This window comes from Corvus hawaiiensis, chromosome 6 (genome assembly GCF_020740725.1).
Source record: "Corvus hawaiiensis isolate bCorHaw1 chromosome 6, bCorHaw1.pri.cur, whole genome shotgun sequence".
Lineage (NCBI taxonomy): Eukaryota > Metazoa > Chordata > Aves > Passeriformes > Corvidae > Corvus > Corvus hawaiiensis.
The window spans coordinates 62,855,489-62,866,033 of NC_063218.1; the positions used below are offsets into that span (position 1 = coordinate 62,855,489).

General features: G+C 43.0%; 1 protein-coding gene across 2 annotated transcripts; it reads right to left on the reverse strand.

Annotated features, from left to right (window-relative positions):
• Positions 1-2,371: 2,371 nt before the first annotated feature.
• DHCR7 (7-dehydrocholesterol reductase) lies at positions 2,372-10,513 on the reverse strand. Of its 2 annotated transcripts, none has more exons than XM_048307959.1 (8): positions 10,398-10,513; positions 9,310-9,413; positions 8,231-8,453; positions 7,571-7,661; positions 6,684-6,897; positions 6,010-6,214; positions 5,330-5,461; positions 2,372-4,739 (listed from the first exon to the last, which is right to left on the reverse strand). In XM_048307959.1, exons 2-8 carry the CDS (start codon positions 9,405-9,407, stop codon positions 4,275-4,277), a joined length of 1,428 nt encoding a protein of 475 aa, XP_048163916.1. In that variant the 5' UTR covers positions 9,408-9,413; positions 10,398-10,513; the 3' UTR covers positions 2,372-4,274. The 2 variants fall into 2 exon arrangements, with proteins under 2 accessions (XP_048163916.1, XP_048163917.1); XM_048307960.1 differs by lacking the exon at positions 10,398-10,513 and adding an exon at positions 9,944-10,166.
• Between the last annotated feature and the right edge of the window lie 32 nt (positions 10,514-10,545).

Sequence of the window (10,545 nt, forward strand, 5' to 3'; positions counted from 1 at the left end):
TGACTGGTTATATACATATATATATAGAGTAAAGAACTGTTATTCCTATTTCCCACATCTTTGCCTAAAGGCTCTTGATTTCAAAATATAATAACTTGGAGGGAAAAGGGGTTATATCTGCCACTTCAAGGGGGGCCTCTGCCTTCCTTAGCAGACACCTGTCTTTCAAAACCGAGACACTCTTACAACTCTTATTAGTTCATAACCCGGATTACACATCGTCTCTGTCCAGATTAGAATTTTAAAATATACTATACAATTCTCAATATCCTCTAGCTACAAGATGTAACCACACATATTTGTCCTTTTTTGCATTTTTAATGGAAAATATATTTTTAAAGTTTGGATAGCAGATGATGTAGCCATCATCTAAAAGTAAAGCCAGCTTTTGATTTGATACACACATTGAGACTTTATCCTGTATGAAATAAAGCAGAAAACATATGCTATTACAGTTTTATCTTCAACTGCACATCACTTCTAACCTTGAGTGAAGGCTCTGCATTATTGAATAGAACCAGTTGAGGCAGTGCAGCTCTAGGTTAACACATGATCAGAACCTTAGACTGCTAAGGAAGAGCAGGAGATAGTTTGGCTGCCACCACGAGGCAACAGCACATTCTCCTGTTGACATTCTCACTGTCAGAGGGAAACTGGAACCGAGCAATCCCATTCCTTTACAACCACCCTTATGCTGCAGAGATGGAGCCCTGAGCTCAGAAATGCCATTTGTGACAGAGGTTTCCCAGGTGGGAAGGCATCCTCCCTTCCCAGAGGTATTGCAAGTTCCCCTCTCCCCACTCCATTCCATCCGTAAATGCAATGCTGACAATCCATAAAGGTTATACACTACAACACTGGCATGGATTGTTTTTCCTTAGGTAGCTCTAAGGCAGTCTGGGAGTCGCTCAGCCTCTTGTGCCCTCTTCAAGGGGGCATTTGTAACTTTTCTTCCTACAATAATCCAACCCATTAGATTTTATTTAACCCAATATTTTGCAAATATTGACACTTCTACATTTGAAATTCCCAGCATACTACAGAGATTTCATAGGTGATCTTCAAACTTGAGAAGTGATATTGACCACAGAGTGTAGGTACAAAAATGCTGTTAGTGAGGATCTTCTTGTTATTTTTCTAAGTCCGTGAGAGACTTTTCTCTCTCACAGAAGAGGTAGCAGGGAATGTAAATAACCAAGCCACCTGCAACCTTGGAAAGTCTTGTTTATGGTATAGTAGAAAATATTTTGATAATGGATGTTTTAGGATTTTGGCCAATCGCCCCCAAGGGGTGGCTGGTCCTTTGTCCAATTAGACTATGAAGAAAAAAGTCTATAAAAGAGTTTGTAAAATAATTAAATAAATCAATCTTGCTGCACAATTCCTGCCTGCTGGATCTTCTCCTCCTCCCTATAGCTGCGGGACACGGTGATATACCGTAGGAACCAGGCCTGCGGTAATAACAGAGTAGCAATAAGTAGGAAATATCAGGACAAAAGTTAATCCAATACACACCCTCAACAATCCTCTGATTTTTAACTTTTTTTTTTTTTAATTCCGGAAGAAACAAATTTAACAGCACTGCCATGCATGCAACAAAGCAACCCAGGTATGAAGATGAGCAAGCTGATGGTCCTTCACATTGGGTGACATTAGTGGGACACTGCTTGGAGCAGTGCTTACACAGTGCTTATGTTAATACGAAGCTTACAGAATAAAATGGTTTTTTTATTGGTCTTGAAGGGGTAATTTCTTCCATGAAACATCCAAGATTTCTCAGGGAACAGAAGGGACCACACTGTGCTGTGCAAGGCTACCATGATTTAAGAGTCCAGATTATCTTGCAATATTTAAATAACCTTGGCATTAACAGCAAAGTGGCAGTGCAAATTCCAAGGCTACATAAGAAAGGATGTGTGTTGATCTAGATCTGAAACAAAGCCCAGCTACACGATACATTTGTTTTCTAGGTTTGCAGAGACCCTTCTTCTCCTGCCCAGACCATCCTCTCCAGGATGACTGCAACAAAACCAAAACACACACTTGCCTACACAACTCATCCAAACTTGCCATGAAGATCAGTGCGTTCAGCTGCATCGATTTACACACTTTTCTACTTACTCTAAAAACTAACAGTATATTTATGTACAATCATTTTTTAAAAAGTGTTTTAGCTTGGACATAACTACTGAGCTTGTTACAAGCTGCATAGTTCATACTATGATCCCTCTTTCTTTTCATTTGTTTCACCTTGGAAAACAGAATTTCAAGGAGCTCTTGAAATCAAACTTTTTGAAGAGCTCCTTTTGTATCCTTTAGTTATTCCAAAAGATAACCATGTAACAAGAAAAGAAATAGCTGAAGGAAAATCAGCAGGATTTTTTTTATTTGTCCCGAAAGAATTTATATCTTCAATTTTTACAAACATGATTTTATACAAACAATAGGGAATGAAGTTTTCCATCCACACTAAAGAAGTGGATGTGGCCTTACCCACAGATGCAGTCTCTCCAAGGCTGTAAACTGCTCTGCCAGGGGTTTATCCATGGCCCTGGCTCTGAGGTGCTCCAGCACAACCCCATGCACAGGCACTGATGTTTCAAGGGGTACCTGCTGAGCGTGGCCTTACCCACAGCCACAGAGGCTTCAGGCTTATCCTTGGGCCACCATCCCTTCCTGGGCACGGACATACCCACGGCCACAGATGCTCTGAGAGGTTCCTGCTCTACCATGGGCTTATTCCCAGCTGCTATGCCTGGGGGTGTCCTGCTCCCATGTGGGCTCATCCACAGGTTACAGTTCCCTCGACTTGAGCTTGCACTGGAGTTCCAGCAGCACAGAAACAGCAGCGATGCCCTGGCCACCTGCCAACCCAGGTGTGTCACCAGGGCTGTCATCAAAGTGTCCCCAGGCACAGCCCAGGAAGAGGAGAAGCACTACAGCTAGCAGCAAAATCAAAATGAAGCCCCTAATGAGCCCTGCAATATACAGAGAGTGAGCCCCATGGCAAGCACAGGAGCCTGACAGCTCAACAGCACCAACAGCTATAAATCCCATCCCGCACATTCCAGTCAATCTGAAACAATGCTGTTATCTCAAACCCTTCGAGCTCCATGTTAGGCACCAAAAAGGACTGTCATGGTTTAACCCCAGCTGGCAACTCAGCCCCACACAGCTGCTCGCTCACTCCCCCACAGTGGCATGGGAGAGGGAATCAGGAAAGGGAGAAAACTCACAGGTTAACATAAACACATTCATTTAATAGGTAAAGGGAAAAACTCTGCAAACAAACAAAGCAAAATAAGGAATCTATTCCCCACTTGCCACCTGCAGGCAGATGTTCAGCCATCTCCAGGAAAGCAGGCCTCCATCCCATGGAACAGTGTCTTGGAATGACAAACACCATCACTCCTGACATCCCCCACTCCCTTCTTCCTCCAGCTTTATGTGCTGACCATGATGCCATATGGAATGAGATATTCCTTGGGTCAGTTGGGGTCAGCTGTCCTGCCCGTGTCCCCTCTCCCAACTCCTCGCTGGTGGGTGGGGTGAGATGCAGAAAAGGCCTTGATGCTGTGTAAACACTGCTCAGCAACAGTGAAAACATCCCTGTGTTATCAACACTGTCTCAGCTCAAATCCCAAACTACGCCCATACCAGCTACTAGGAAAAAAAAACCAATTAACTCTACTCCAGCCCAACCAGCACAGTTCAGTAGCTTCACTAAGTCTGCTTTCAGTATCAAAATAATACTCAATTGGTCATGTTCCATATAGTCAGGTGCTGAAAATGTCACTAATTTATAACAGTTTTCACTTTTGGTTTAGATGATAACAATCATTTCAGACCAGGTCCTGCAGTTCAGCATTTCCACCGTTCATCTCTTGACAAGCACCCAACAGTCAAACCTCCTTTGTCATTGTTCCTGATTGTAGGTTTTGGTGGTCACAACTGCATCAGACAACTTCTTTCCTAAAGAGATGACAGAACTCTTTTCCTCCTCTCCTGAGCCACTGCAAACTGCTTCCAGGACCCTGCTACAATCAAGGGTAAGGCCACCTGCCGGCCTTGGGATTTCTCAGGAATATCAACACATGCAACTTTTCTCCAGCTCCAAGTTCATGTGGAAATGGGGAGATTCAGAGGGGTATTCCAATTAAAAGAATCTTCTAAAAAAACGGGACATTTCAGTGCCCCACTTCAGTTTAAACACTTTAAACATGGCATGCCTGCATGTTTCTTCTTTTTTCTTTCCCCTGGATCCTGCATTAGCCTTAAAATATGCCGGGTAGGAGCCGGTAGGGCACTGCAGCAGTGTAGTGCTTCCAGTCCTTCCCATATTTGCTGCAACAACGGTGCTCGTCCCGAATGCAGCGGTGGGTGAGCAGAATGGTCATGTACACAATGTAGAAGTAAGGCAGGATGTGCTCAAAGCCACAAGCCAGGCAATAGGCCAGCGAGCCCATCAGGTCTCCCGTGTAGTTGAAATGACGTGCCCAGCCCCAAAAGCCAGAGGTCATCAGCTTGCTGTAGTGCTTGGTCCCATCCACGGACATGTAGGAGCACTCGATGTACTCCGGCTTCTTCCCCCAAATCCTGCAGTTGCCATTGGTACGACGGAAGAGGTCCTTCTGGTGGTTGGTTATTCTGAAGATGGAATAGCCCAGCAAGCCCAACATCAAGACCCCTACGGCATGGGCTGTGCACAGCTGGACAGGGTGGTAAACCAAATACAGACCCTGGGGAGCACAAAAACAATCAGACATTTACTTCCAACAGAGGCTCAGCGTGCCAGACCAATTCCTTGACTACAGTGGCCCACAACAGACCAGAAGAAAGAGCAGAAAAATCGACTGCAACAGTAAAACTGCAGAAAACTTTCAAAAAACTCTGCATCCAACAGTTTCCTTCTCTCTTTCTCTCTCCAAAATTGAACTTCTTCGTGAAACAAGAAGAGAGAAGTTGCAAGGATGCAAACCGGACAGAAAGAAAAAGCAAGGAACAAAACACAAACAAACCACCACTAACCAAAAGACCCTCAACAAGCAGGAGTAAAAAAAAAAGGAAACTGAAAGGATTCAGAAAATATACAGACACAATAGACAGTGACAGAAAGAGGCACAAAAGAAGGGCAGGAGAGGAAAAGATGTCCAATCTGTGCACGGACAGGAAGCCTTCCTACACAGGAATTGGTACAAAGAATGTTGCAAGGATTTCTCAACAGTCAAACTGCCTAGAAACATTTAAGGTACACATTAACCTGCTGAGAAGAATGCTTCTGCAAAGTTCCATTCCCGTTAGCCCAAATACACAGTGTACACATTTTTACCTGCAAAGTATAGAGGTAAGGCAACCAAACACAGTCTCCCCAGCCCAAATACCATCCAAAATGATCATGGCAGATATCAATGGTTTTCAAGTACCAGGCTTCATTCCAAAAGAAGTCCAGAACATAAATACCCTGCAACAGAATAATTTCACATTCATAACAGAGCACTGTCACCAGTTACCCTCTTTAACAGCATCAGCTTCATGTCTGTGCTGCCTTGTGATGTGATCTCACAATTCATTGGTGTTTTGATGCTAGCACTTCAAACCCAGACATTTCTGAACACAGTTAGGAAGAACTATCACATAAATACAATCTATGTGGATACACAATATCTATCTATCTATCTACACAGGTAAAGCAACAGTAGGATGACTAAGGCAAGGGTACAACTCAAGGACAAACGCTTGGGAAGTGAACTCACAATTGATCACCCCAATCTCTCTTCAGCTTAGAGTCACAGGGTTACAAAGAGGGGCGATGGAGCTCCTATTGAGCAGGCTTCCATTTACACAGATCAGGCAATAAATCCAAAGAAGTCCCAGCACACCATCACTGAATGAGCTTGTTTCAGGCCAGGAAAAAACACTTCATTTTCATTCCCATAGAAGGACTTCTTTTCCTACTTTAATATTAGTTTACTTCCCAGCTGGTTTCCTAATTTCCTCCTTGGAATTTACCTGAAGGACATTGACAAGGATCATGGAGTTTGTCACTTCGCCATACAGCTCCTGTTGTTTGGCAGCAAAGGAAAGGTTGATCAGAGTCCAGGCCACAATCCCAGGGCGCCCATTGAAGAACAGCTTGAAATCAAACCACTTCCCTATTCGAGGGTTAAATTCAATCCCCATCATGTAGTCGTAAAAGAAGTTTCCAGTGAATTTGCTGTAAAACATAAAAAAATTAGAAATGGACGGAGTTATACACAAATACAGGTAATTACTACTCTGACTACACAATTCAGATTAATTTGATGTAGTGATAATAAAAATCATCAAACCATGTAACGCTGTGCAAGGTAACACAAGCTGACCCAACTGAAGTATTACATTCCTAGACATAAGTTGTAGAGTTTCAGAAGTGCCCGAGTTTACTCTTGCTAACACTTCTGAACAGTCTAAGTATCACTATTTCTAGGATGGGTGTATCTGTGACACTGAGGCTGCCAGTCCCATGGTGGGCAGCATGAAACACAGGGGATGGTGCTAGTGAAGCAAAGAACCACTGTCATACACTGGCTCAGCTCTCTCTGCCAGTGAAATATATTCTGTCATTCAATTCATAGACCCGGTTTTTATTTAACAGTTCTAATCTCTGATTGCCTCGTATTCTCTCATTACTAAAACTCACATACCAGTCTTTGGCATTGGTAGGGAAAAAGTAGCCTTTAATCATTGCAAATGTGGACACTGCATATCCCAAGATGTTGGCACACCACAGGAGAGGAATCCAGTTGTCAAAAATGATGGTAGGTGGGAAGAAGTGGAAGCAAGAAGCATTTGCAAACCAAAGCACATGGGTAATGATCCAGGCCTGAAGTCCATTGATTTCATATTTATTCACGACACCTAAAAGATGAAGAAAAAAAATCGAGTGTTACTGACCCCGCATTACCGCAGCTTTTAATTAATATGGGTATGCACAGAATACACAGAAGCTCAATCAAGTGCTCATGAAACAACTTCTCTCTCCTCATCCTCCCAATTAAATACCTTAAAGCACGTTTCTGAGTGTTCCATTAGACTCTGCTGTACCCATTAGGCTTTGTTAGGCTGAGTTTTTCTCCTCACAAAATTGAATTTAGACTTTCCCCCAAAACTGACTAGAGTAACAAACCACTCCTTCTAACAGTTCACATCACACATTTTGTTCAAGTCCCTTGGGTTAATGGAGCTGGAGCAGGTAAAACTATCTTGTCGAATACCAGCAATAGTCCTGACAACTATAGGCAACTGACAATTTCAAGTGCCAAAATTATCAACCAGTACTTTTTCACTGCTGGTATGGTGCCTACCAGATCAACAGTTATACTAATTATAAGAGATAGAAATGCTATAACTTATTCTAAAAGATGACATAGATTGCTTTCTATTTTTGTTTGAACTGAACACGTGAGGAAGGTGAGAGCACTTCTGTCCACGTTTCCTCTGGCTACACATGGGTTATCAAACACTCTAAGTACAGAAATACTATCATTTCAGAAGATTGCACGGTGTCCATGTATTCCAAGGAAAACCTTACCAGCAGGGGTGACAGCACCTTCTTGTACACCTCCCACATATCCAGGGAGAAATTGATGGCAGAAGTCAGGAATGGACATGTACAAAACCACCTAGAAGAGAGAGAATGTATTCACAGGAAATACAGACAAGACAAAATCCCTCAAAACACTATTCCTTACATACATATACCAAATAGAATGTTTCTATTAAGTTTCTATTAAGTATTGGGTAAGCAAATATGGCAAGATTTAGCTGTTGCGATTTTAGACTAGTAATACATCTAAGCTTTTATACAGCTCAAAGATGTATTTCATGTAAGGCTGTCATCCTTCTTTGGTGGGGAGGCAGGACAGTTGGTAACTAGATTCAGGTCCTCGTCGTTTTATTTTAATCTATTTCTTGTGTATTAATTTAAAACAAACGGATACTGCTATAAAGTTGCTTTTTCTTAAAAACCTCATTAAGGAATATGTCACACAAGGAACATTTGTGTATATTCCCCACATGCTTATTTTCCAAGTACATAAGCTTCATTTGGATTCCAAAAAGCCCTGGAAAGTGTGAAACACCAAAGAGTAAATGCCAGTTCAACATTCCACTATCCTTTGTGCAAAAGGATTCATCCAACAGCTGTGTGAGAAACCAGACACGGCATCCAGATCATAACTCAATCATGTACCTGGAAAGTGACCCAAAGGGAATAGATGCCAGCAGCCCTATAGGTCAGTGTGGGAGTCCTGTTCCAGATGTCAGACAGATGTTTATTCCCTGTCAGCAAGTCCAGGAGTGGGTCAGTCAGAGAGCACTGGTACTGGTCACAGGACATGATGAAGTAATACACGATCAGTGGTGCAAACATGAGCAGGAAAAGGATGCTTGCCAAGGAAAACCAGTCCACCTCCCTGTAATCCAAAACAGAGCATTTGGTTTGCCCACGTTTCAGATAGATGAGTTACATCAAATAACTTTTTCAGTGGACCTTCTGGACTAACTGGATGAAAACTGAAAATGTGTTCAGGGCACAGACATGTCTGGTGGTCAAACAGCCATTAAAAAATCAGCACAGAACATACTTTACCACAAACTCCTCTAAAACTACACTAGCTGGTCAGAGCAAGAGATTAGATAAAATCTCCCCTCCAAAAACCAGATTATTATTACAGACTTGACGGTTTTGATGCCAATCATGGCTCTAACTGGTAGAGTATTCAATTGAAAGTGATAATGGAATCCCAAGAACATTATGCAAAGCTTGGAAACTTGCAAAAGACAGACCTTGGACAGCCATAAATTGAACTTGCTGTGCCAGCCACTTTTGCTGTTCCCAGCTGCAGTACAATGCCCTGCTAATACCTACTCAGCTCTTTGAGAACTGGGATATGTGTCCTAAATCTTGCTACAGCGGGACTGATCAGCTGGGAATGCCACAGATGCTGGGATGCTTGTTTTCCAGATCTCATGAAATATTTCTTTCCTTGAAGGAACTGGAATTGTTACGAATTGTTATGATTTGCTTTTCTGTTTTGCAAGGACTGTGTTTTAACCCAAACAACCCGGCAAACTCTCTGCCTTAAAAAACTTGAAGAACTCTTCTTCAGCACCTGTTGCTACAGCAAATGATCCACGAGCTTTCAGAGTAGGACAAGAAAACAATCTGTTATTAACAGAGGGAAGTTTAAAAGGAATACAGCATCTCTAAGAGTAAGAATGAAGCAATTGGAAGTACAAGGACTGCTTAGGATCATTGGCTTCTCTCACCATGCTCTTCCCCATTGGCCTTGAGATGCTTTAGTATCATTCTGCATGTTTTGGTGTTTTCTTTCTTCAGCAAGTTTTTTCTCCTGATGGGCTGCCATGATGCCCTGTAGGAAAGAAAATATGAATCCTATTACTCCAGCTGGTTCACAGTAAGTCTTATGTCTCTACAAGACAATCACAAATAAAAGTTACTAAAATCTATTATATAGCCTATAGACCATGTGAAATTTGGGGGTGGAGGAGAGGAGGCAAAAAATCCTTACCAATTCCTTATGAACTTACATTTAGCAAAACATAACCAAAACAATTATATCAAAGTAATCCATTAAACTTTTTGCTAATTGGAAATTTCTTTTAAGATGCATAGATAATATATGGCTTATTACTTGCACATAGATGTAAAAGAAAAAAAAAGTTTCACCACATTCTCATAAACCTCTGGAAATAAAGTTCTGTAACTTAACTGCCTTTCTCAATTTGAGAAATTGCTACTGCTTTAACATTACCTGTACTGGACTTTGTCAATTGGATGCTTTTGCCCAGACTCTTTGCTCCATATATGCCATTTACACCACAGAAAACAAGACAGAATCCTATCCAAGCAAAAATTCAGTGGGAATGGAGAATGACTTACTCAGCAACACCTGATTCTCTCTGTGCAACATGCACTACAGCTTTCTTTCGGTCTGATGAAACACTTCTTATGGTAAAGATCATCATCCTATAATCTGGAATACGGACTGACTTCCCAGCTCGACGTGCCTCATCGCCGCCAACCTGATCCATTACCTGGACATTGACTGAGCCTGACCGTACCCTCTGCAACCACCACCTCCCTGGGCAACCTGTGCCAACGCCTGACCACCCCAACAGCGAAAAAAAATTGTCTCGTATCTAATCTGAATCTCCACTACCTCGCCATAAGGCCGTTTCCTTTAGTCCTCCCCCCGTGGACTTCTTTTCAGAAGCGATGTGAGGGGAAGGCGGTTCGCCGCTCCCCTTTGCCCACACGGCTGGCTCCCTTCCAGGCCCGATCCCACACACGGTAAGGAAGGAACGCACCCACCCACACGCCCGGGGCCACTCACCGGGGCTCTGTCAGTCCCCCGGCCGGTCACTCCCTCGCCGGGGCTCACTCCCCCACCAGAACCAGAACCAGAACCAGAACCCGAACCAGAACCCGAACCCGAACCCGAACCCACTCCCGCCCCGCCGCCGCCGCTCCCGCTCTGCCGC

What these genes read in the sequence shown, in the direction of transcription:
- DHCR7 (XM_048307959.1), bottom strand. Translation starts at nt 9,407, where the DNA reads ATGGCAGCCCATCAGGAGAAAAAACTTGCTGAAGAAAGAAAACACCAA. An exon ending in GGCCAATGGGGAAGAGCATG is followed by an intron (nt 8,454 to 9,309) that starts GTGAGAGAAGCC and finishes TTTGGATTACAG; the next exon opens with GGAGGTGGACTGGTTTTCCT. An exon ending in AGGTGCTGTCACCCCTGCTG is followed by an intron (nt 6,898 to 7,570) that starts GTAAGGTTTTCC and finishes TTCATCTTTTAG; the next exon opens with GTGTCGTGAATAAATATGAA.